At 47.0% G+C, this 25,633-nt stretch overlaps 1 protein-coding gene across 1 annotated transcript in view; it reads left to right on the forward strand.

Moving 5' to 3' along the window:
* The first annotated feature begins 213 nt into the window (after window positions 1-213).
* LRP8 (LDL receptor related protein 8) overlaps window positions 214-25,633 on the forward strand; it is a 264,315-nt gene continuing 238,895 nt past the window's right edge. The window contains exons 1-2 of the mRNA XM_032217842.1: window positions 214-283; window positions 1,190-1,309. Of these exons, the coding sequence (XP_032073733.1) occupies window positions 214-283; window positions 1,190-1,309 (190 nt within the window). The remainder of the gene's footprint in view (window positions 284-1,189; window positions 1,310-25,633) is intronic.

A 25,633-nucleotide genomic window follows, 5' to 3' on the forward strand; every position in this document is an offset into this window, starting at 1 on the left:
CCGCCTCCAGGTCGCCTATGGGGCGGGCATGCTCAGGTCTGGCTCGCTGGCTGCTGAAATCCCGCCCTGTGGGGGAGCGTCACTAGTCGGATTGAAATGCACACACGGCGGAAGAAACATCCGCCCGCAGTTAACAGTCTGCAAAGGTAGCGCGTGGGGCTGCATGCGACCAGCGGCGTCGGGGGTTGAGAGCCAGCTGGGAAAGGACGCGCGATGTATCGGCCAGCTCTGACCAGGCTGCTGCTCTTGCATCTGCTCCTGATCAAGCTCCACAGCGCCAGAGGTGGGTCGGGCAGCGAAGGGGGAAGGACCCGGGGAAGGACCCTTCAGAGCTGCCGGCATTCACTGGTGCCGGCTTGGTGCCGCTGCTCGGAAGTCGTGGGGTTGGCGTTTCCCTGTGTCCGTCCCCCCCCACGCCCCGCGAGAGGGAATCCGATTGTATACAGGGGATGTGCGTAAACAGGCGAGACAAGAGCTATTGTGTAGCTTGGTGTCGCCTAGAGACCCGCGTGTGCAGGAAGACCATCCTAAACGTCCCGGAGTAATTGATAGGGTGCCACTCGGTGCTCCTGGAGAGAGTATCTTTCAGTTAACGGGTCTCACTCGCGACCATCATCTGTTCCAAAGCGGTTTTCTTTCGCCATCTGCCCATTCATTCTCCGTTCCTCTTCTCCTGCCCCTACCCCGGTTTAAATGCAATCAGGAATTAAGAGGAATAAAAGCGCGACAGCTTGCCGTCGCCCCCCTTATACGAGCAAGACCCGAATGCATGTAAGATTGGGAGGCACACAAGAGAAAAGATGAGACTCCGCATCTTTTCTGCGCCTTTCTTGGCTTGGAACGATCCTTTGTTGTCCACCTGCTTTGCCGATCTCCTTCGCATCCAAGGATAGAATCGGTCACACCTCCCTACAAGTGACCTGCCCTGGGAAGAACGGCGCGTTCTTTGGGGGAGACGCTTCCTCGCAAAATAGCCTTTTGTGCGTTTTCTGTGCGAGAATCGTGGCCTAGCGCGTTGGGGGCTGCCGGCTAAGAAAGGAATTGCGAGGGATCGGCGGGGTGCGTGTATGTGTGCGTTGTGTGGTTGTGTGTGTGTATGCGTGCACGCGCTTTTTCTTTTCGTGCACATTTATTTTTCGGTGAAATTCGAAAGATACTGTATTGGATCTTCTCTCTCTCTTTGTCGCAGGCTCCGGGAAGGAGTGCGAAGAGAACCAGTTTCAGTGCCGGAACGAGCGGTGCATCCCTTCCATTTGGAAATGTGACGAGGACGATGATTGTTTGGATAATAGTGACGAAGCAGACTGCCGTGAGTAGTAGTGTAGCCCTTTCTCTTACAGGCAGAAAGGAGCAGGTGACGTAGGTCGCCGGGGTGAAGAGAAATGAAAGACGGTGAAGCAGAGATTGTGGTGTGTGTGTGTTTGTGTAGTGGAAGCAGCCCCTCTACAAGTTGTTCTCTGGGGGAACACATGGGATGAAATGCGCCTCCAGGGTTGTTTTGCCAATGACAGATCCACATTATCCCAGTTGTAGGAAGAACTGGATTAGAATGCGTGTCGAAAGCAGCCCTTTCTGCCGAAAGGAGGAGGATTATATACAGTTCTACCCCTGTCAGGGTTTGTTAAAATCTAGTGGCATTTCCGCGGTTCGTGCCGCGTTTAGAATAAGCAGCTGAAGAGGTTCCCCCCCCCTTTTGTAAAAAAAAATAAAAATGAACGGGTAGAACAAATACCTGTTTCAAACTTCTGTGGCAGGCATCCACTCACTTTATGAATGGAAGTGCCTCTTCTGCCGGGAGTTTTGTGTTGGCTGCTGGAGAAATGCCAGATAGGTCACATGATACGCGCTCTCCCATAAGGAAGGGGAGGGGGGTTGAATTCTATTGGACTACTACCTACTTTGAGACAGCCTCCCTTCCTTCCTTCCCCTTTAAGGCCATGCCTTCCTGTCCTTGGCTGGGAAGGAGGCAGTTGTGGAAAGTTGGGCTGAGAATCTAAATTTACCCACTTAAAACCATTTATTATTGCTAAGTCCTGATGATAATTCTATTAGGATCAAGAATGATTAAGCTGTCTACTGAAAAAATGTCAACTCAGGTGGGCTCAGTCAGTGGCATTAAATTCAGTGGCATTTATTTCAGAACGTGCATGCACAAATTCACGATTGTCCTATTCAAATGTTTCCCGATCCGAAATGCAAAGAGGGCAGCTTTATTTATTTATGCTGTTAAGGATAAATTATTCATTTAGTCAACCTGTGATGGAATTTTGTCCTTTAGGCCAGTGTTTTTCAACCACTGTGCCGCGGCATAGTGTAAGGTGTGCCGTGGGAAAATTTATATATAGTCAATATAGGCACAGAGTTAATTTTTTTTAACATTTTCTAATGGTGGTGTGCCTCGTGATTTTTTTCATGAAAAAAGTGTGCCTTTGCACAAAAAAGGTTGAAAAACACTGCTTTAGGCAAACTTTTAAAGATTTTGAATAAATTGTATCACGGATGATAAGTGTTCTAGATTCACTTTTAGGCTGCTAACAAAAGTTTTGCAGTTGAGGTTTAGGAAGATATCTTGTGGTTGGAACTCGTATGAACTGAGTATTAACTTGATGAGGGACTCTAAGCAGTGGTCCTTATTACTATTTTCTCCTCATATTCCTAAAAACAATCTTGTGAGGCTGAAGACTGAGGACAGTTAGTCCAGTCACAATGAGATCACAACTAGATAAGAAATTTGAACCTGGTGGTTTCAGGCATTTTTTGGACTATTACCTTATACATTTGTGGAATATTGATTGATTAGTTGTTGTTACATAGTGGTTGTGTTGACAAACAGCTGATTGTTGCTAAGTATTTAAAAATGCATTGCTTGTTAATGGTAAAAGATAGTTATTTGACCAGTCGGAGAATTTTTTTAAAAAAAACTATGTTGCTTCAATCTGTAGAGGAAACTATAAGGTTCTTGGTTTAAAGGTGAGGTTAAATTTCTCTCAAGATTGATAGTAAATTAGATAAATAAGGAAATACCATTGCAGTTTATGAGGTCCTCGGTGGTTGTTCCCGTCAGTGGCAAATACTTAGCTACAGGGAGGAAGTAAATAATAGAAAAATGCTCATTTGTGCTATTTATGCTTTGCTTCTCCCCTGCTGCCCAACACCTGGATAATCCTGGGCTATCTGAGGCTGGTCGTTGCAGTTGGAAAATAGGTGTCTACTACAGCAACTGTTGCTCACACAACTGAATGTTCTCTAAATCTCAGATTCCCTGCAGACGGAAAGTTAAATATTAGTGCCACAGATTATTGCTTCCTGGTCTCACTGTCATAGAAATTTATTGCGTGGAGGACACATTTGGAACAGAAACAATACATTTTACTGTATCTGAAGTAGAAAACTCCAAATATTGATGTGAGGGTAACCTTTTTATGAGCTTCTAAGGTATAAACAGCTGTTGCAGTTCAGTTTCATTGGGATATGAAACTGAACTGCAACATTCTCTATGCAAACATTCTCTATGCAAACATTCTAGAATTTATCATACTGTTGATTTTTCAGGCTTACAAACACCCTCATTAAATAATTCAGAAGATACTTTCATTTTTCCTGGATCCTCAGCCTTTTTTTCCAATTTCTTGCTCTTCCCCTGAACAAACTGGATGTGCCTGACGAAGCATAATAAAATTTAAATTATCCATCTAGTTTGGTCCACAATTTCATGCTATGGGTGAATGTGTGATTATTGGGAGAAAACTTGAAACGGTAGAAACTGGTGGGATGAGAAAAAGAGTTCTCCTTGTCTTTTGGTTTTAAAAGCAGTTTCCCTGCCATCATTTTATACAGGATGCATATACAGGATGCATATTGAATCATTGCAAACACGCCTTTAAACAGTCTTTTGGTTCATAAAAAGGACAGACCTTTCAGAACATGCCATACTTAAGTGGTGTTTTCCAACTAGGAAAAGCCCTTTTAATGATAATAAACTTCTTAATTTTGATCTCTATATCTAATGACAGGCCTTTGAATATTGCTTCTCTTCATCCCCACTAAAGTTACTTTTGTCTCCTTTTCCATTATTTGCATGCCTAAAGCTGCTGATTGAAGTTACTTGTGGCTATGTTACACAGATGATTTATGTCGGGCTTAAAGGCAGAATATGTGTGGTAAGATAGGCATAGGCAGGATGCAAAAAATGTATAGGAATCATCTAAGATCTACTGTCTAATCTACTATTCTGTTATAACCTCTAGAATAGAGGGTGTTTTTTTTAAAAAAAACAATATATGTAGGATGTATGATTTCAACCCTCAGAATTCCCCAGGTAGCATGCTGGATGAGGAATTCTGGGAGTTGAAGTCACACTTCTTACATGTTGCCAAGTTTGAAAAATACTGCTGTAGAATGAGGGGACGGGACGTGTGTTCAAACATTTCAGCTAGCACTCTTTTTTTAGTTTTAAAGAGGGCTGTTAGGTAAAATGGGTTTTGGCCCCATCACTTGTAGATTGTGGCCCCAGTTTTCTGTAGCCTTTGGGCTGATTCAGGGGTGTCAAACTTACATCATGGTGGCATCACATGACATATCAGGACTTTTCCCCCCTTCACTAAAGTGGGCGTTGGCGTGGTCAGAGTGTGATGCATCCGGCCTGCAGGCCACGAGTTTGACAGCCCTGAGCTGGTTGAAGGGCATCCTGATCTAGGAGGACTGGAAACAAAGCATCACTTTCCTTTTTTTCTGTTTCAATTAGATACATAAAATGAATTGTTACTTTACTAATAAACTATAAATTAACTGTGGAGAAGGCAGTCTTTTTTTCCCAGCAACTTTATAATTGCTGCTATTTATACTTCACTGCTTAGGGGCAAGCCAGAAGCAAACATTTACACTCAGAATCTTAGCTGCTTCAAAAACTTTAAATGTTCACTTGCTACATTATCTTTCTTTCCAGAAATAACAGCCTGGATCGGCTTATAAAATAAATTATCCCTTGTAGGCATAGCTAAATAAATGTTTCCTAATTTAAAAAAGGAAGCAGTATATTTAAGGGGCATAATGAACAAATTATTATTATTTTCTTGTGGGGGAACAAAGCGGAGCTGGATTAGCTGGAGGTACTTGCTGTCCTCCTTCAAAGCAGCCTTTGAACACAGTCTTGCTGTTCCTGGATTTCCCACTTCCGGGCTGTCCCAGCGCTTGCCCAACATGAGTGGAAAGTTAGCTTTAAGGGGCTCTTTTCAGCAGCCAACTATAAGTCAGTCCCTCCGCAGTTTTCCCCGTCTATGCATGATAGATAAGATTTAGCTACTAAAGATTCCATCCTCTCTGAGTTAGTCTTTTGTGGAACAATCTCAAAAGATTTGAAGATAATTCTATACATTGTTGAGCCTAATGGAGGGAAATTGAGGCTAAAATTAAGATTTCCCGATGGAAAGGATGTTTGTCAAAAAGTTGGTGTTTCTGTAACACGGGGATGTGCAGCTTTTTCAGTGGTGATCTGCACTTCACAAGGGAGTGATTTGTTGAGGACCACATGCCAAATGGATGTGTGACCAGAACAAATGGGTGCTGTATGACTTAAGACAAAAAATGGAATACAATACGGTTTTATTTGCAACTAAATTAATAGCAATAGCAATAGCAGTAGACTTATATACCGCTTCATAGGCCTTTCAGGCCTCTCTAAGCGGTTTACAGAGAGTCAGCATATTGCCCCCAACAATCTGGGTCCTCATTTTACCCACCTCGGAAGGATGGAAGGCTGAGTCAACCCTGAGCCGGTGAGATTTGAACCGCTGACCTGCTGATCTAGCAGTAGCCTGCAGTGCTGCATTTAACCACTGCGCCACCTTGGCTCCTAAATGCATTTAGTGGCCGCTCCCTAATATGTTCCTGTTTATGTTTTCTTAAAAATGATCATCTGATGACACATTTTTGGAGGGGCAAGTGGACCACACTCAAATGTTTTGAGGGATTGTATAAAATACTGGAGTCTTATTTTTCTTCTGAAAGACCAGGGATCACTTTCTGTAAAGCTATTCAGTGACAAGATTCTACAAAAGGATATCCTTGATTTTGACCACTGGTTCTTCTGATGCCATATGGTCAAGAAACTGTTTTTCTTCCACCACCTCTTTCCCACCCCCCTTTGGATGGAGGGGGAGGAAGAAGGAAGGGAAGAAAGAGAAAACCCTGAAGGGAAGCACACACAATTATGCCACCAATTATTCTTAGCTATGCTTTGTTAGACATGAATACAGTGATGTTCTGACATTCTTGATGCTTATAAAAATGTAATAATTTCAGTTCCTGCATTGAATTAATGCACCATTCTGCTTTGCTCTGTGCAACAAGCAATTGGAAGAACGGCTGCCTGAAACCAATTCAGTCTAATAATCTTTATCCAATGTGACCTTGGAAAATTCCCACCACAGCAGGAGTCCTAGTTGATCTGGTATTTTAGACCGTAGCCTAATTGGCTTAATGGTTTATCCAGTCCAGGAGGTTAGCAATGGTTGATGAGGCAGTCATAATCAAAGCATGCAGGTTATCAGTTAAAGTTAGAACTAAAATCAGTCTGTGCATTCCTTCCATCTTCCTTCATCTGATTTATGTTAATTATATTAAGCATTATTTCTGAACTAGCATAAGCACACTTTGCTTCTAAACTAGAGGGAGAAAAAGCAATTTCTCATCATGAAGACAAAAGGGGTTGTAACTATTTTATTTTCTTCACAACAATAATCAGTTTATCATTTCTGCCTTCTGGGATTTTTTTTTTTTAGTCTTACAACTTTGGTGGTGAGATTCTTCGTGATCTCTCATCTAAGCACTTACCTACTTATTGTACTGTTTAGCTTTTGGGGATTAACCAAGTATGATAGAATGTAATCCAAAATAGTGGATCATTCCCAGAGGAAAAAGAGACAGCTGAACTTAGAATGTCTGATCAGCAGGAAGAGGTGAAATGCAGTTCGTTCACAGAATATATTGAATACTTATTGGAGATAGCTGTTTTAGTCTGGCAGGATTCTGTTAATAAGACATCTGACCAAACACCATGAAATGCTCACTCGCTCACCCAGTACCAGCACAGGAAAACCCCAATGGGATATAAGAACTACTGGGGAGGGGGAATTGGCTTTCACCCTCTTCCTGCCTTCTAGACATTCAAAGCTGTGACTCTGAACTACATTTCACCTCAAGAAGGGTTAAGTGAAAGAATTGCCTAGTGGTAGAATCTACAGCAGGAGCGTCAAACTCATGGTCTGTGGGCCGGATCTGGCCCCCAGGCCGCTTAAATCTGGGCCATGGGGCTGCCCTGGAAACAGTGAAGGATTGGCCTGCAGTGCCTCAGCCAGCAAAAATGAAGCTTGGGAGGGCCGCACATGGCCCTTCCAAGCTCCATTTTCGCTGGCAGAGCAATGCAGGAAGCTGTTGCAACCAAAAATGGAGCTTGGGACGGCCGTGCGTGATCCTCAGCACCCTAGCCATGCCCCCCCCCCCAGCCACACACACTCTGAGATCAAACAGAACCTTGATGTGGCCCTTAATGAAATCGAGTTTGACACCCCTGATCAACAGTATATTGTCTTTGCCATAATAATGTGAATTGAACTGTTGAAAAGCTATTTTTTGAAATGGCCATGACCATATGTAACTTTTGAATACAAAGCCTATCCTAGAGATCACCACCTTCTGTGAACTATTAATTTCACTAGATTTTTGTTTTTCATTTGATGTTGGCTTTCACAGACAGTAGCCAAGAGAGGTGTTAGTTGTTGTTGGTAGTTCTTTAGAATATTTACAATTGAGAACAGCTGTGCTTTATAAGACAATGTGATCCTGATTAAATATTTTTTTTCTTAAGCAGAAGCACCAGTGATAAAAGCTTTAATGTCCTTGCCAAAGCTCTTAGGGAAAAAAAATATTCTAAGAGAATATGTATTATTCACATTTGTGCTGAAGATATGAATAGGTTTGTGGGAATGAAGCAGTTTCAGTTAAAGAAGACATTTAGATTTTTCTGTCTCTCAACAAGCTTGCAACAGAGAAAAAGATAATTTTTACCAGGGACAAATTATTTTGAGCTAGGCAATGCCAAAGAATGAACTTTATGAAACAAGCTCCGGATGTACCTCTTTGTATAACGTTTCATGCCTTTGACCTATTATGTATTTCCTATGGCTAAAAAAGGAAGGGCCCTGGGTTCCAGAAAATAATGAAATATTTCTTTGCAGAAGCTGGAATGAATATTTTCAGTGTAAGTTCTACTGTCACATTCTTCTATTACAGAGGTGGGTTCCTACTTGTTTGGACCGGTTTGGCTGAACTGGTAGTAACTTGGTGGCCTGGGTCGCTGGAACTGGCAGCGACCCAGGCCTGCCACGCCTCCAAACCGTTTCTCTTGGTGATACTGTAGGTGCTGCCATCTTGTTTTTGCCTTCTGCGCATGCGCAGAGCAATTTTTGTTGCACTGCACATGCGCACATGCACACACAGCGCGTCCCTGAGCGAACCGGCAGTAGCGGCAGCTGGAACCCGCCACTGTTCTATTAGTATAGCTTGAACCAAATTATTTAGAACAATCTTCCACATCTGTCTCCCTTTGTCAGATCAATAGCAATAGCAATAGCAGTTAGACTTATATACCGCTTCATAGGGCTTTCAGCCCTCTCTAAGCGGTTTACAGAGTCAGCATATTGCCCCCACAATCTGGGTCCTCATTTTACCCACCTCGGAAGGATGGAAGGCTGAGTCAACCTTGAGCCGGTGAGATTTGAACCGCCAAACTACAGATAGCAGTCAGCTGAAGTGGCCTGCAATACTGCACTCTACCCACTGCGCCACCTCGGCTCAGACCCAGTGAAGATTCTTTCCTTAAAGCATCTAATAAAAATTCTGAATCAGAGGTAGATTCGTTCCAGGAAGGCTGGTTAAGGAGTTATCTTCTTGAAGGCTAGTGATAAGGATATACAAGTAGTCCTTGACTTATGTGCACAATTGAGCCCAAAATTTCCATTGTTAAACAAGACATTGGTTAAGTGAGTTTTATCCCATTTTATGATCTTTCTTGCCACCATTGTTAAGTGAATCACTGCAGTTGTTAAGTGCACTTAACACGATTAAGTGAATCTGGTGTCCCCGTTGATTTTGCTTGTCAGAGGATCGCAACAAGTGCTCACATGACCCCAGGACACCGCAACCGTCATACATATGAGGCAGTTGCCAAGCATCTGGATTTTGATCACATGACCGTGGGAGTTGCTGCAAAGGGGGTGAGTGAGAAAAACGGTAATTACTCTCTCTTTTTAGTGCCATTGTAACTTTAAATGGTCACTAAATGAATGGTTGTAATTTGAGGACCAGCTGTACTGTACGACTTTGCTTTGTGCTTAAATCACTTTTGGTAAGCCTCTCTCACACATAAGGCACTTACTTTGTCACCTGGCAGGTGTAGGATCTCTTTGATAGATTTTAATTCACTGGGACAAATCTCTGGTTTCTCTTGAGGCAGATTTTATGTAAGAAACTTAATGTTCTGCATTTGGTTGTTTAATATGGGTGAAATAAAATATGGAGCACTCTGAATGTGAAACATTCTATTTCCCTTTTGTTTGGAGTTTTCCTCAACCTCATGTCCTTCAGATATATTGGCCTTAAACTTCCATAACTCTGAATCATCATGGCTAAAGGGATTGGCCCAACTTATATAGGGAGAATCTGATGGGGGAAAGTTACTATGATGCATGATAAGACAGCATCATGTTGATCGATAAATGGCTGTCTTGATTAAAAGAAAGCAGTTCAAATTACCTTGGATTAAACCAGGAAACCAATGGTTCAACTTCGAAACAGTATCTTCAGGAAGTGGTGGGATTCAAAATTTTTTGCTACCGGTTCTGTGGGCGTGGCTTGGTGGGCAGGGCATAGCTTGGTGGGTGTGGCTTGGTGGGCAGGGCAGGGGAAGGATACTGTAAAATCTCTATTCCCTCCCCACTCCAGGGAAAGATTACTGCAAAATCCACATTTCCTCCTGATTAGCTGGGACTTGGGAGGCAGATAATAGATGGGAGCGGGGCCAGTTAGTGGTATTTACTGGTTCTCCGAATTACTCAAAGTTTTCGCTACTGGTTCTTCAGAACTGGTCAGAACATGCTGAATACCACCTCTGTCTTCAGGCAATCATAACTCTCCCCTCTTTTTTTTCTAAGCATACAGCATGCCCTATTGATTTTTCTCATAAGTGGTCACTCATGCTTTGATTACCTACTCAATGGATTACTGCAGTGTAACACATATAGGGCTGCCCTTGAAGAACATTCAGAAGTTGCAATTTGTCCAGAATGCCACGACAATAATGGGTATTTGATTATACCTTTACTGCATGAACTCTACTGGCCTCCTCTAGACTTGCTGGTGCAATTTAAGGTGCTGCTTGTCACCTATAAAAGCTTTCATAACATACTTTGAGGAATGTCTCCATCCAGGCAGAGGTGGTATTCAGCAGGTTCTGACCAGTTCTGGAAAACTGGTAGTGGAAATTTTGAGTAGTTCAGAGAACTGGTAAATATTACCTCTGACCGGCCTCGGCCCCATCTATTCTCTGCCTCCAGAGTCCCAGCTGATTGTGAGGAATGGGGTTTTTGCAGTATCCTTCCCTTGCCATGCCCACCAAGCCACACCACATCCACCAAGCCTCGGTCACAGAACCGGTAGTAAAAAAAAAAAGAATCCTACCAGGGATATCTTAACTTCCTGTTAGATATGGAAAGAGGGACATGCTTTGTGTCTCATGAATTAAAGAATGTCATCTTGCAGAACCCAGGAAGTTTGCCTTTTTGTTGTGGTATCATTCCTCTGGAACACCTGACCGCCAGGGTTCAGATTGGTCCTGACACATCTAGCTTCTGGAAAGCGTTAAAATTTTGATTGTTGACCCAGGCGCGTGGAATGGAGGTATGAAACCCAGATGGATCGATATTATATTTATTATATTATATTACTTTTTACACTTACTTTTGGTTTGGTTTTGAATTATCTGTTTTATATTGCAGTTTCTATTTACATTTCGAATAACTATGATGAAAAAAATGGTCACAGAAATAAATAAATCTCTTTGAAAGGTCTTTTCAAGATAACGGGCCTTGATTGCATTCCAGAATGAAGGTAGGAATTGCATTACTTGTGTAGTATTTGCCCCCGCAGAAAGCGGTTTATGAAAGTGCCGTTTGGGTAAGTGCTGAGGATCCTAGTGTAGTTCTGTAAACTCAGATTTTGTTCATTTGTTTCTACCTTCAAATCAGTCTTAGCTTACAGTTTTCTTGGTGATATTTTTAAAAGCGGTTGGCTATTAGTTTTTTCCCTTAGGCTGAGATGATATGATTGAACCAAAGTCATGCAGTTGGTTTCTTGCTTAAAATGGGACTAGAACTTGCTGTCTCCCGGTTTGTAGTCCAGCACACAAAGCTTGGCTTTTTCATCCTGAGTGGCATCTTGTAATCAGCTAGATGGCAGCATTTAGCTCACCTTGGCTGAATCACAGAAGCTAACCTGGGTCAAACATGGTTAATCCTTGGTAAAATACCCATGGAGCTCTGCAGTGATCTTTTTTGAGAAAAACAAAAAGATGCAGTAAAGGGCAGAGGACTTTATGTGAACTCTTTACAGTAGCCATGTCTTTTCCTGTTATTGTGCAGCTGCCCTCTGAAGGGCAATCTTGGGAAAAGTGGGTTTGGTTTAAGAGTTGTGACAGGTGCTAATATACACCCATAAAAACTGAAGCACTTTCTGCTTGTCAGAGCTACAGTAAATACTGTACAGCCCTAGTGACTATCATGTGACCAAGGCTGTTGGCCAAAATGCTAAGTTGAAAAAGATTCCAGAAGGCTAATGTGGCAAACTACTTTTGTATTGTGCCCAAAACAATTACAGGAATACATTTTGCAATCACCCAGTGTCTAAGCTTGAAGTACATTAAAAAAAATATATTACTTACTGTTGCGTCCGGCCGATGCAGCCGACAGCTGCAGCCTCGCCAGAGAAGATCTGATTGGCTCTGGCGCGGCTGCCGGCTGGCGGGAGAAAAGCAACCACCCGATTGGCTCCCCGCCTGACAGCCGTCAGTATAAATAGCTGTCAGACGGGCACTGTCCTTTTGCACGCGTTCTGAAGTTCAGTTGTTGTTATTCAATAAAGGACTGGTTGTAACGTTCCCTCAGTGTCTGCCTACTTAAAACTGGCGACGAGGATGAGCGAATTAGATCCTGTCCATGTTCCGGCCCTTGCTGCCGCTTCCTCCTTTGCTCCGTTTCATCCTGAGGCGGAATCTTGGGAAGCTTTCCTCGAGTGGTTCAAGGTCTTCTTACAGGCCCACGACCTGACAGACCTCTCTGAGGGATGTAAGCGCAGTGTCTTCCTGCACTACTGCGGCTCGGAGATGTTCGCCACTGCCCGTACCTTGTCCGCCCCTACTCCGTCGCACTCAATGCCACTTGATTTGCTCTTGGCCAGGCTGAAAGTACATTACGAGCAGGCTCCCTCTCGATATGCTCGCCGCCAATTCTTCCGCCGCTGCATTCAAAAGTAGGGTCAATCCATTAGCCAGTACGTAGCTGAGTTCCGCATGGCTGCCATGAACTGTGAATTCCTGGACCTTGATGACGTGCTCCTTGAGCAGTTCATCTATGGTCTTCAGGACATCAATCTGCACCGCCGCATTCTCTCCCGTTCCGAACTGTCCATGAAGATTGCTATGGACGAGGCATGGGCCTATGAGATGGCTGGCAAAGCCACGCCTGATCTCCGCCATTTTCCCCCATCAGTTACGGCCTCGCTGCCTCCCTCCTCCATCCACTGTCAGCTGGGCCCAAAAGACCCTCGATTGGACATCGACGTTGCTGTGGATCACCTGCGGGCTGTCTCCTTCAGGGATGCGGGGGCCTGCCTCAGCTGTGTGGGCCGCCACTCCCGTGCTTCTTGCCGATTCCGGGCCACCCTTTGCCGAAAATGTGGGAAGAAAGTTTTTAGAGTTTAGAGTTTTAGAGTTTTATTAGAATTTGTAGGCCGCCCTTTTCCCTGAGGGGACTCAGGGCGGCTCACATAAAACTGGGAAGGGGGGAACACAAACATCAAGATAGAAGACATATAATAAAATGGTAGGCAACATACATTCATCATTCGGGAGGGGTAACTATCCTTATCCCCAGGCCTGACGGGCGAGCCAGTTCTTCAAGGCTATGCGGAAGGCTTGGACGGTGGAAGGCGCCATTGCTGCTGTCTGCCGTTCTCCTGCCTTGGAACCGCGGGCTGCCAGGGCCCCTGCCGGCCGCTGGGCTGCCTCCGCTCCTTCATCCATCCGCCAGGGGTGCTACACTGTTTCAGAACTCGAGGGGTTCTTCCCCGACTGGCTGGTGGACTCTGCTTCAATGGCCTCAGGGGGTCGGGGTAAGATGCACCTTCGCGTCTTACTCAACGGCCGTCCCTGCACCATGGAGCTGGACACTGGATCCGCTCGCTCCATCATCTCCTGGGACACTCTGCGAACCTTATTTCCCCGTTTCCGTCTGGGACGCCTTTCTTCATCCCCTTGCCACCTCAGGGAAAGCCCATTCCGGTGCTGGGTTGTGGCACCTTCCTGGTTCAGTATGGCCATTTCAAAGGTCCTTTGCCCCTGATAGTAATCCGGAATCCATTGACCACTCTTTTGGGGCTGGACTGGTTCTGCGCTTTCAGCCTGTCCATAGCGGGGGTCAATTCAATCCGGCTGGCGTCCGATTTGGACTTCCTTGTCACCGAATTTGCTGACGTTTTTACCAATGACCTGGGTTGTTACAAGGGGACCCCTATTTCTCTGAATTTGGATCCCTTGCTGGCGACAATCCACCTTAAGGCTTGTAGGGTGCCCTTTGCCCTTAGGGAAAGGGTAGATGCCGAATTAGATAAGCTAATCTCCCAAGGCATTTTAGAACAGGTTGACCACTCTCCCTGGGAAACCCCTATAGTCCTCCCTATTAAGTCCGACGGATCCCTGAGGATCTGCGCGGACTATAAAAACACCATGAACAAGGCGCTGCAGGCGCACCCCTACCCTGTGCCAGTTGTCCAGTATGTGCTGCATTCCTTGGGTCAGGGCAAAATTTTTGCAAAATTAGACCTGGCCCAAGCATACCAGAAATTGCCTGTGGACGACGCCACCGCCACAGCTCAGACAGTTGTGACACACCGGGTGCCTTCCGATGTCGGCGCCTGCAATTTGGCATCAGTGTCGTAGGGCTTTTCCAGGGGTTGATGGAGCGCCTGCTCCATGGCATCCCTGGGGTGATACCTTATTTTGATGATGTCCTGATTGCCGCTGCCGATCACTCAGGACTCGTCAAAACCCTCCGGACAGTGCTGGCTAGATTTTGGGCCTCAGGTCTCCACCTGAAGCGCTCTAAATGCCAGCTGGGCGTCCCGGCGGTGGAATTCCTGGGATACCTCATAGACGCCCAGGGAATCCACCCCACCCCCGCCAAAATCACCACCATTACCTCCGCCCCCACCCCTTCCAATAAGGCGGAGCTCTTGGGTCTTCTTAACTTTTACACCACCTTCATTCCCCATAAGGCTTCCATTGTGGAACCTCTTCACTGCCTTTTAGATGCCTCCGCCCCTTGGGTTTGGATCAGCCGTGAGGCGCATGCGCTCGCAGCTGTCAAACACCTTTTGACAGCTGCCCCCATGCTCATCCAGTACGATGAGCACTTGCCCCTCCTACTTGCTTGTGACACCTCTCCCTATGGGGTTTGAGCCATTTGTTTCCCGATGGTTCTGAGGCTCCTATCGCTCCGGCGCCACCATCCTAACCTTGGATGCCCTTTTCACGACCCATGGCCTTCCGGACATCCTTGTCTCCAATAACGGATCACAATTCGCCTCCGAGGAGTTCAAGCACTACTTAGCCAGCCTGAGTGTCCACCATGCCCCGGTGGCTCCTTATCACCCCGCTGGAAATGGGTTGGCGGAGCGCACTGTCCGCTCTGCCAAGGAAACCCTGGCCCGCCTGTGTCACCTTCCCTGGCCAGCCCGCTTCCAAATGTACCTCTGGGCCCAGTGTTCTACCCCATGCCAATCGACGGGCAAATGCCCCTCCGAGGTCCTCATGGGCCACCGGCTCCAGACCACGCTGGACCGGCTACACCCCCACTATGCCCCCTTGTGTGTTCCCCTACCAGACCCCCCACAGGCTTTCTTGGTGGGGAAGGGGGTTTTCGCACAAAATTATACGGGCGAACCAAAGTGACTGCCAGGCGTAGTAACTGAACTAATGGGGCCCTGTTCTTACAGGGTCCAACTCTGCGACAGACGAATTTGGTGGCGCCATATAAATCAGCTGCGCCGCCATGAGACATCCCAGTCTCTCTACCAACAAGCCATCTCCAATCCGCCTACACCTTCAAACACCGCTCTCCAGCCACAACCAGCTTGCCCCGGCCTTCCCGGTTGCTCGCTGCCCGCCGTACCCGCAGCCGGGAACTTACCTTTAAATTTCCGCGTGGGTCGAGGGGCCGGGCCTCCAGCTCAGCTGCGTCATACCAACGAACCTCCTCCACCGATATCTCTGGCAGACACTCCCAGACTGAGGCATTCCCAACGCATGCGCAGTTGACCAAAATATCTGGAAGATTATGCGTGCGCAATCCGGGGGGAAGGGGTGTTGCGTCCGGCTGACGCAGCCAACAGCCGCAGCCTCACCAGAGAAGATCTGATTGGCTCTGGCGCGGCTGCCGGCTGGGAGAAAAGCAGCCGCCCGATTGGCTCCCCACCTGACAGCTGTCAGTATAAATAGCTGTCAGGCGGGCGCTGTCCTTTTGCGCATGTTCTGAAGTTCAGTTGTTGTTATTCAATAAAGGACTGGTTGTAACGTACCCTCAGTGTCTGCCTACTTAAAACTTACGGTATATTTATCATCATAGGCATTGTATACAGCTCTGGGTATATTAGTACTGTATTCCAACTCATAAAATTCCCAACCCATATGGCTAACAATTGGGAATTCTGGAAGCAACAGTCACAACACAAGTGGAAGATCCCGGGGTACAGAAAGTTGTGAATTGTGAATAATGATATGGTTTCCTGTCAGATCATATGTATGGATGAGGTAGGAGAAGTCTTTGAAGAAGATAAAGGCAAACATGACTGCATGGAAAATATATTGATTGATAATCCTGCTCAGTTTGATCTATCCAGATATCTTTGAGGAGCTTATATTTTTTCTGTTGGTAACATACAAGTCCATTGGTGGATGCTTGAAACTTATCAGATTCTGTGTACTTCACAGATGCAGCTTCTGCCTGAATGACCATCCATAACATAAATGCCTGTTTGCAGTTTTCCTGCTCTAAAAAGGGGGAAATTCAAGACCAATTAATGTCCTCTGTATAAGATTGCTCATTTTTGTGGGAGATGATAGTCATAAACAGTAATTGGCACTTTATACTAAAAATATTTGAATAAGCAAAATATTACAGAAAAAATATGTTTCATTTGTGCATTCTATCATGCGTCACTACAATATATTAGGAGTTTCCAAGCTGAAATGCTGATATTAATTGATTTTTAGAATATTTCTAGTGAATGTCACTAAACATGTTTTAGTTTTGCTTTATAAATATCATGGTAGGGGTGGGTTGTCTGAAAGAAATGTGTGCATTGCAAGATTAATGTGGCCGTAAAACATCAAATATCTGATTATAGAACTGATATGGCTATCAAAATGAATTTTATTTAGGATGCTCTTTCCCATCTTGGTCTTTCAACAGTGCACACTTCACTGCTGTAATTGTGTCCATTTGCTGCTGGTTGTCCTCTTCTTCTCTTTTTTTTCCATCTTTCCCAGTATTACAAGAGAGCTAGGTCTTTCCATAATGTGTTTTGAATTATGATAATTTGAGCCTAGTCTTTTGTATCTTGAAGAAGAACTCTGGATTCATTCATTCTATTACCCATTGGTGTTTGTTTGTTTGTCTATCCATATTAATATCTAGGATATCTCTAGTCTTCAGCATAAGTATTTAAAAGCATCAATACTCTTTTTCCAGGGACGCGGTGGCTCAGTGGCTAAGACGCTGAGCTTGTTGATCAGAAAGGTTGGCAGTTTAGTGGTTCGAATCCCTAGTGCTGTGTAATTGAGCTCCCATTACTTGTCCCAAAATGCCAACCTTGCAGTTCGAAAGCATGTAAAAATGCAAGTAGAAAAATAGGGACCACCTTTGGTGGGAAGGTAACAGTGTTCCATGTGCCTTTTGCCACTAGTCATGCTGACCACATGATCACGGAGACGCCTTCAGACAGTGCTGGCTCTTCGGCTTTGAAATAGAAATGAGCACCGCCCCCTTGAGTCAGGAATGATTAGCACATATGTGCGAGGGGAACCTTTACCTTTACCTTGCTCTTTTTCCTGCTTATTCAATTCCAGTTTTGCTTCCATAGTGTGTCAGGGAAAACTGTTGCTTGCACATTTCTAACTTTGTAGACATAGACGCATCAAAACATCAGAATATCTTTTAAAATGCCTTTTTTGATTTCACTGCACATTTCTTCTAGTCCCCTACCAATGAAATTCAGGACTTCAAAGTAATTTCTGATTCTTGATTTTCTTCTGGAAAATGTTAGGTATATGTTCAAGTTCATATCATAGAAAGTATGACGACTTTGTAATAGCCTAATAGATATTCAATCACTGATTCCATTGCATCCTTCCTGGCTATGAATTGCCAGGTCCTTAATTGTTGTGACTTGAATAGTAAACAGTAGGATCCTCTGATGAAAGTATTCCATTCCAGTCCATTTCAATTTTCCTAAGACTAAGATATTGGTGTGTAATTGATTCTTTTGATCTTCTGCCGTGTTGAGCTTTTTCATGTTCATGCTTCTTATATTCTGTGTTGCCAGTGTAATTCTGTTTCGACAGCTTCAGGTTTTCTTTTCTTGCATGGAAATATCAGTAACTAGACATCCCACAGTTTTTAATCTTGCTTTACATGTATGGCTCAAAAAAGGCCTGATGCTGCTTGCCTGGAAAACGAGAAAGCACGGCCCCTTGAAAGTAAATATTACATTATGATGCTGACTTGCTGATCAGTGATTTGTATGGGGATCAAGATGGCTAGTTGGCAGGCACAGGAATGCATTTTAAAAAAAATGAGCCCCCTTTTTTTTACTGTGCTCGTAAGTCTCTTGGAATGTGGTAAATCAGAAGAAAACACTCAATAAAGATTTTTTAGGAAATAAAGATTTTGATTAGAGAGCATTATTACTTCTAGGTCTGCTCTGAAGGCTTGTATTGTTACTTGCTTGACATTGTAAAGTGTGCTTTGTTGGAACAGATAAAATTTTCCAGAGGAAGGGAGGGAGTGGTCACGTGTGGGTATTCTCAAAGACTGAGAGCAAACTCTTAAATACTGGTGCCTTCCAATCCTAGCCCAGTTTCCTCTCAGTCTCCTTGGTCCAAGCACTGTTGAGAATTGGTTGTAGGTAGGATTAATTTGGTTGCAATCTGGTTTTCTATTTGGTTTAATTGGGCATTTTAAATTTGTTAAATTCTAAATTAGCAGCTGTGGCCCCAAGGGACAGTTCTCTACCTTGGGCGGTTGGGGAGGGCCCTGTGGGGTATTCAGACTCCCCACCCCCACGGGCCCGGAGCCTCAGCCCTATCCCCGGGATTGCGGGGGTACCAGCTCCAGACTCAGCTGCAGGAGCGGCTGCTTTCTTTTAACAAGAACAGTGGAGGAAGTGGCTTCGGCGCCATGTGGAGCACATGAGCCGCCTGCGGAGCCACCGAATGATCCGGGCAGCTGCCGCTTTGCCTGGCTTCTTATTTGGACGGCGGGCGGCCTCTTGGAGGTGAGAAGAGCGTGCCTGGGTGCAGCGTGGCTTCCCCCAACTTCGTTGGAGCGGTGCTGGATCTTGGAAGCCCGGCTGAGCCGCTTGTGTTCCCTTCGGCTCCTAGCCCATGCACGGAACTCCGGCGGCCATTTTGGCTGCTGCCACGTGCGTGGGGCCTCTGATCCACTCTGGGACAGTCGTGAGACCTAGCCAGGGGCGTTTGGCCTAGTAACCCACAAGATCAACTGGCCCAGGTTCCGGTGGGGCCTACAGAGGCCTGTGTTCCTCCTCCTCGACTGACACGTGAGGGGGGCATGGAGGAAGGATCGGATCTCCCCCAGGGTCAGGTGGAGGGTCCAATGGGGGGGTGTGGGGGACCTGGTGCAGGGGTCTGAAGGGGTTCCTCCTCCAAGATCTTATGAGGCCCAGCGCCCATCCACTAGAGAGGAGGCCAGGAGGCACAAGGCTATTGAAAAGACCTTTGTAAGGACAGAAAGACAGGCAAAGGCCTCGAGGCCTACTTCCAGAGACAGGTCCAGGTCTCGAATCAGGCCTTTTTCTGGGCATTCTTCTCCCAGAGGTTTCAGTCCCTCTTCTCCCTCGGCCTCCCCTGATAGGGTCCACTCTGTTTCCCAGTGGGGGAGGTCTCCCTCTCCTTCGGTGTCTCCAGGTTTCCCTAGGAGAGACCCTGCTGATCCTTTGGAGGGTACATCCAGGGGCCATTGCCCCTCATGCAGGTTGGCTCCCCAGAGGCCTAGTTCTTCCTATGGGGATGTGGAGGATTTGGAGCATCTTCCAGAAGGCATTAAAAGGCTTATTTCTGCAGCCATTTTGCGGGGCATCGCCCAGCGAGACAGGACCTCTCACTCTTCTAGGCATGGGGGCTTTAGCCATGCCCAGTATCGGGCTTCATCTCCTTCCATGGTTAGCGAGGCTTCGGTCATGGGGGAGGAGAATCTCCAGGACATGGGTTTCTCTGAGGACGAGGATGCAGTCCTTCCGGATGTTCCTTCTTCCTCGGGTCTCTTTTCCCCGGCCATGTTCAAGATACTCCTGAACAAGGCGAGGAAGACCACTAAGGTGGGGACTGGGGATCCTTCTGTGCCCCCGCCTAGGGATCCTGACATAGCCATGTTTTCCAACACGGCCACGAACAAGAAGGAGATTCAAGCCCCTCCCTTGTTCATGGAGGTCCTGACCAACCAGTGGGCCCGGCCCTCTAATTTCTCGAATCTTGGGAGTAATGACCGCCGCTTCTATAATGTGGAGCAGGCCTTTGCCCAGGCCGTTCAGTTGCCCGCCATTGACACTCTGGTGGCTGTTCTGGTTTCTTCCTCTCCGATGATGTCAGGGGATGCTGCAGATAAGTTGAAGTTGGAGGATAAGCGCGCTGAGCTTACCTTGAGAAAAAATTTCAATGCCATTGCGTGGGCTATTAAGTCCGCAGCCTCAGCTTCTTATTTCACCCACGCCACGGTTATGTGGCTTAAGCAGCTCCAGGAGCGCATTCCTATCCAGGACGAGGGGCTCCACCAGGATCTAATCAAGATCATGGCGGCTTCCCAGTTTTCCATTGATGCGACCCTGGACACGGTTAAGTTTGCGTCCAGTGCCTTGGCCACTTCAGTTACTGGCAGATGGATAACAAGGCCAAGTGGAATCTGGCGGCTGCCCCGTTCAAGGGTCCTAATCTTTTGGGGGAGGCCCTCGACCCCATTCTGGTCGAGAATAAAGACAAAAAGAAGGTTCTGCCATCTAACGCTAAGAAGCCCGAGGCTAGGTCTCACCCTTACCGTAGGTAGTCTTACAGGGCCTCTGACTATGACCATAACCAACGTTTTTCTTCTTTCCGCTCTGACAGGCAGTTTCCCAGGTCGTCCTTTCAGGACAAAAACCAGTTCCAGCACCAATCCCAGCGGCCCTTTCGTGGCGGAGGCAGCCATCCCTACCGCAGAGGGAAGTGACTCGAACCTGAGTCATCCCAGCGGCGGCAGCCTTTCCCTCTATGCAGATCAATGGGACGAGATCACGTCGGACTCGTGGGTCCGGTCCACGATACGGCACGGTCTCAGGTTAGAATTTCTCCATCCCCCGAATCTCTTCAGGTCATTCCCTCCATCCCGGACATTCAGGCGGTGGAGGCAGTTCCCCTGGAGGAATGGGGCCTGGGCCACTACTCCAACTGTTCGTGGTTCTGATGAGCTCGGGGGGCTGGAGGGCAATTCTGGACCTCAAGCGCCTGAATTGTTTTCTGGTTTACAGGCGCTTCAAGATGTCCTCTCTCAAATCTACCCTTCAGGGCATCCGAAAGGGGGATTTCTTGGCTTTGGTAGACCTCACCGAGGCCTACCTTCACATACCAATACTGCCCAGTCATCACAGGTTTCTGAGATTCTCGCATGGAGCCGGCCACTACCAGTACAGAACTCTTCCCTTCGGGCTGGCTTCGGCTCCCAGAGCGTTCACGAAGGTTCTAGCAGTTCTGGCGGCTCATCTGCGTTCCATCCCGGTGTGGCTCCAATATTATTTAGACAATGTCCTAGTTCAGGCGGCGTCTCTTCCTCAGGCCGTCTCAGACCTTTGCCTCACCATCCGGAGTCTTCAGAATCTGGGGTTTTCTGTAAACTTCCCCAAGAGCCATCTCTCCCCTTCCACCCGCATTCTTCACCTGGGGACAGACATAGACTCCGTGTCAGGGGTGGTCCGTCTGTCCCAGGAGCGTCAGAGGAGTTTGCGCCAGCTGGCAGAAAGCGTTCGTGGAAGTCGGTTAGTTTTGGTTCTCAGGTTATCGCAGTTGTTAGGCAAGATGGCCTCTTTTTAGGGATAGTCCCTTGGGCTAGACTCCACCTCCGGCCCTCCAGTGGGAGCTCATCCCGTTCCAGAGGGGGCGACTGAGCAATTCCCTTTGGACTTGCCGTATTCCGGCAGGGGTCAGGTCCTCTCTGGGGTGGTGGCTCTCCCCGGCTATTCAGTGGGGCTGCTGCTTCTGGTAGCCGGACAGGGTGACCGTCACCACGAACGTGAGTCTGTTCGGTTGGGGGGGCCCTGGTGGGTTCCCAGTTGGCCCAGGGCAGGTGGACGGTCTCGGATCTCCGCTATAACATAAATTGGTTGGAGCTGAAGGTGGCCTGCCTGGCTCTCCTGCACTTTCAAACCTCGGTGGAGGGGTGTCATATGCTCCTTCTGACGGACAATGTGGCCACCAAGGCCCACATAAATCGTCAGGGGGCGACTCACTCTCGAGCTCTCTGGCTGGAGGCTCTGAGGCTGGGCGCCTGGGCGGAGAGGTACCTGTTATCTTTGGTGTCGGAACACATCTCCGGACTTTCGAACCACCTGGCGGATTAGTTGAGTCAGGTGACTTTGGACAATGGCGAGTGGCAGCTCCATCCGTCATTATTTCGGAGGATCTGTCGGAGGTTTGGCACTCTGCTGGTGGATCTTTTCGCCTCGCCCACGAACTTACAGGTCCCCCGATTTTTCACCCGTTTTCAGTCCCAGTATGCGGAGGGCATGGACGCTCTCAGGAGCAGGTGGCCCTCGGGCCTTCTATACACTTTTCCTCCCATTCCCCTTGTTCTGGGGACCATCAGGAAGGTGGTAGTGGAGAAGGCGCTAGTCATAGTTGTGGCCCCTTATTGGCCCAGGAGGCCCTGGTTCGCGGACCTAGTCCAGTTTTCGGTGGCCCCTCCGTGGAGGATTCAGCAGGAGGAGGTGGTCTTGCAGCAGGGGGTCCTGCTTCACCCGGAGCCCCAGTGGCTCCATCTGACCGCCTGGCTCTTGAATGGCGGATACTGAGGGGGGCTAACCTGTCCTCTGGGGTCATTCGTACCATCAAGGCGTCTAGGCGTCCGTCGACGACCCGCATCTACAATTCCACCTGGGCGACCTTTGTCCGGTGGTGTTCCCCTCTTGGCATTTCCCCCGACAGGGCCACGATTCCCAACGTCTTGGACTTCCTGCAGAAGGGTCTGAACGACGGGCTGTCACAGAACACTTTGCGCCGCTAGGTGGCGGCTTTGTCTTCGGTCTTGGGGGGGGTCTTCTTCCCTCTCTCATGTTCCCCTGATCAAGCGTTTTCTGAAGGGGGCGGCTAATCTCAGGCCTCCCCCTGTCCATAGATTCCCCATGTGGGATCTTCCCCTAGTTCTCAGGGCCTTGACAGGGCCCCCATTCGAACCCATCCGGTCTGTTCATCTACGGTTGTTGTCCCTAAAGGTGGCCTTTCTGGTGGCGGTTACTTCCACCCGGTGTATTTCGGAACTGGGCGCCCTTTCTTCCAGGGATGACCTCTGTCATTTTCACTAGGACAGGATGGTGCTTCGCCTTGATCCTGCCTTCATTCCAAAGATAAACACTCCTTTCCATAGGGCGCAGGATATCGTCCTGCCCGATTTTTGTCCGGGCCTGTCCAACGATAGGGAGAGGCTCTTGCATCGGTTGGATGTGCGCTGTGCACTACGCATTTATCTCCGGTGGACCGCAGGGGTCCGTAGGACGGAAGCCTTGTTTGTTTCATTCCAGCCGGGAACGTTGGGATCCAGGGTGTCCTCGGCCACCATTGGCCGTTGGCTGCGTCAAGCCATTGTGGAGGCCTATGGGGCGGCTGGTCGTCTGGCCCCATCGGGCATTACGGCCCATTCTACTAGAAGTGCCGCGACCATGGCGGCGTGGGCCACGAGGGCCCCCTTTGAAGACATTTGTCGGGCAGCCACTTGGGCCTTAGGGGTCTATTGTTCTCCCTCCCTGGGACTAGAAGCTTGGGTATGTCCCACACGTGACCACTCCCTCCCTTCCTCTGGAAAAAGAAAGTTGGTCTTACCTGAACGTGTCTTTTAAGAGGAAGGGAGGGAGCGGTCACAACCCACCCTGTGGTTTCCTTTTTGGGGCCAAGGGGAGGGCCCGGGTGGTTCCTGGTAAGGGGGCGGTTGTTGTTGTTGTTTTGTTGTTTCAGTTCTACCATTCGCCTTCGGGAAACTGGGCTAGGATTGGAAGTCACCAGTATTTAAGAGTTTGCTCTCAGTCTTTGGACCAATCAGGCTTTGAGAATACCACACGTGACCACTCCTTCTCTTCCTCTTAAAAGAAACGTTCAGGTAAGACCAACGTTCTTTCTTCATTGTCTTACAGGACTATTTTCATTTTATACAACAATTATACAATAAAGAGTTGGAAGGGACCTTGGAGGTCTTCTAGTCCAACCCCCTGCCTAGGCAGGAAACCCTATACCATTTCAGACAAATGGCTATCCAACAGCTTCTTAAAGACTTCCAGTGTTGGGGCATTCACAACTTCTGGAGGCAAGCTGTTCCACTGATTAATTGTTCTAACTGTCAGGAAATTTCTCCTCAGTTCTAAGTTGCTTCTCTCCTTGATTAGTTTCCACCCATTGCTTCTTGTTCTACCCCCAGGTGCCTTGGAAAATAGTTTGACTCCCTCTTTTTTGTGGCAACCCCTGAGATATTGGAACACTGCTATCATGTTTCCCCTAGTCCTTCTTTCGATTAAACTAGACATAAACAGTTCCTGCTACCGTTCCTCATATGTTTTAGTCTACAGTCCCCTAATCATCTTTGTTGCTCTCTGCACTCTTTCTAGAGTCTCCACATCTTTTCTACATTGTGGCGACCAAAACCGAAAGCAGTATTCCAAGTGTGGCCTTACCAAGGCCTTATAAAGTAGAATTAACACTTCATGTGATCTTGATTCTATCCCTCTATTTATGTAGCCTAGAACTGTGTTGGCTTTTTTGGTAGCTGCTGCACGCTGCTGGCTCATATTTAAATGGTTGTGCACTAGGATTCCAAGATCTCTCTCACAGTTACTACTATTGAGCAAAGTACCACCTATACTGTTCCTGTGCATACTGTGCCTGTGCATTTCGTTTTTCTTGCCTAAATGTAGAACCTTACTCTTTTACCATTGAATTTCATTTTATTTCATTTTGTTTCATTTTTTCCCTCTGGCACTAAGGACTGATTCCAACTCTCTTGGTAGATTCCCAGAACTTGTTCTGTATATTTGAGAAGACAAAAAAAGTGATGATCCTAAACTTATTTCAGATATTTATGTAGTGTTTCCTCCTTGAATATTGATATAAATGTGAGTACAGGACGTGGGGTGTGTGGGGGGGAACGTTGATTGAATGCTTGTGAAAAGAAATGCACATTATAAACATTCTGTATTTTATGAAATAATGATTGGAAGCCATTGCCTATGGCAGGGGTGACAAACTCAAGACCTCCCTGGGGCCCGTTTTCGGCTGGCAGAGTGCTGCAGGAGACCATGGAGGGCGAAAACAAGGTACGGGGGGGACATGGCTCCCACACATCCTGTTTTGTCAGACGGACTGCATGAAGCGTCCATCATGTTCCCCCCTGCCTCCCTCCCCCCCCGGCTCGCACAGAAGTACAATGCTGATCCGGTCCTTGAAGAAATCCAGTTTGATACCCCTGGCCTATGGTGTGGAAGTTATAAGCAATTCAATGTAAAGTGGCCTCTTTAAAATGTTTGTTGCTTTCCACAAGATAGATGTTGCTAGTATGTATGATATTTTATGACTAATGCTGATGCGATGATCTACAATGTATAACATAGCAGATTTAAATGCTGGACCAAATTGGTAATTCCAATTCAGCTTCAATATATCACTCCTTTCTTGGAGAGAACGGAATTATACTTGTTGCAAACAAATAAGTACAAACATATACCCATTTAGAACAGTTTCAGGATTCTGTTTTTCAAATGCATTATCACAATAATAAATCTGAAT

The sequence above is a fragment of the Thamnophis elegans genome, chromosome 5 (genome assembly GCF_009769535.1).
Source record: "Thamnophis elegans isolate rThaEle1 chromosome 5, rThaEle1.pri, whole genome shotgun sequence".
NCBI classification, from domain to species: domain Eukaryota; kingdom Metazoa; phylum Chordata; class Lepidosauria; order Squamata; family Colubridae; genus Thamnophis; species Thamnophis elegans.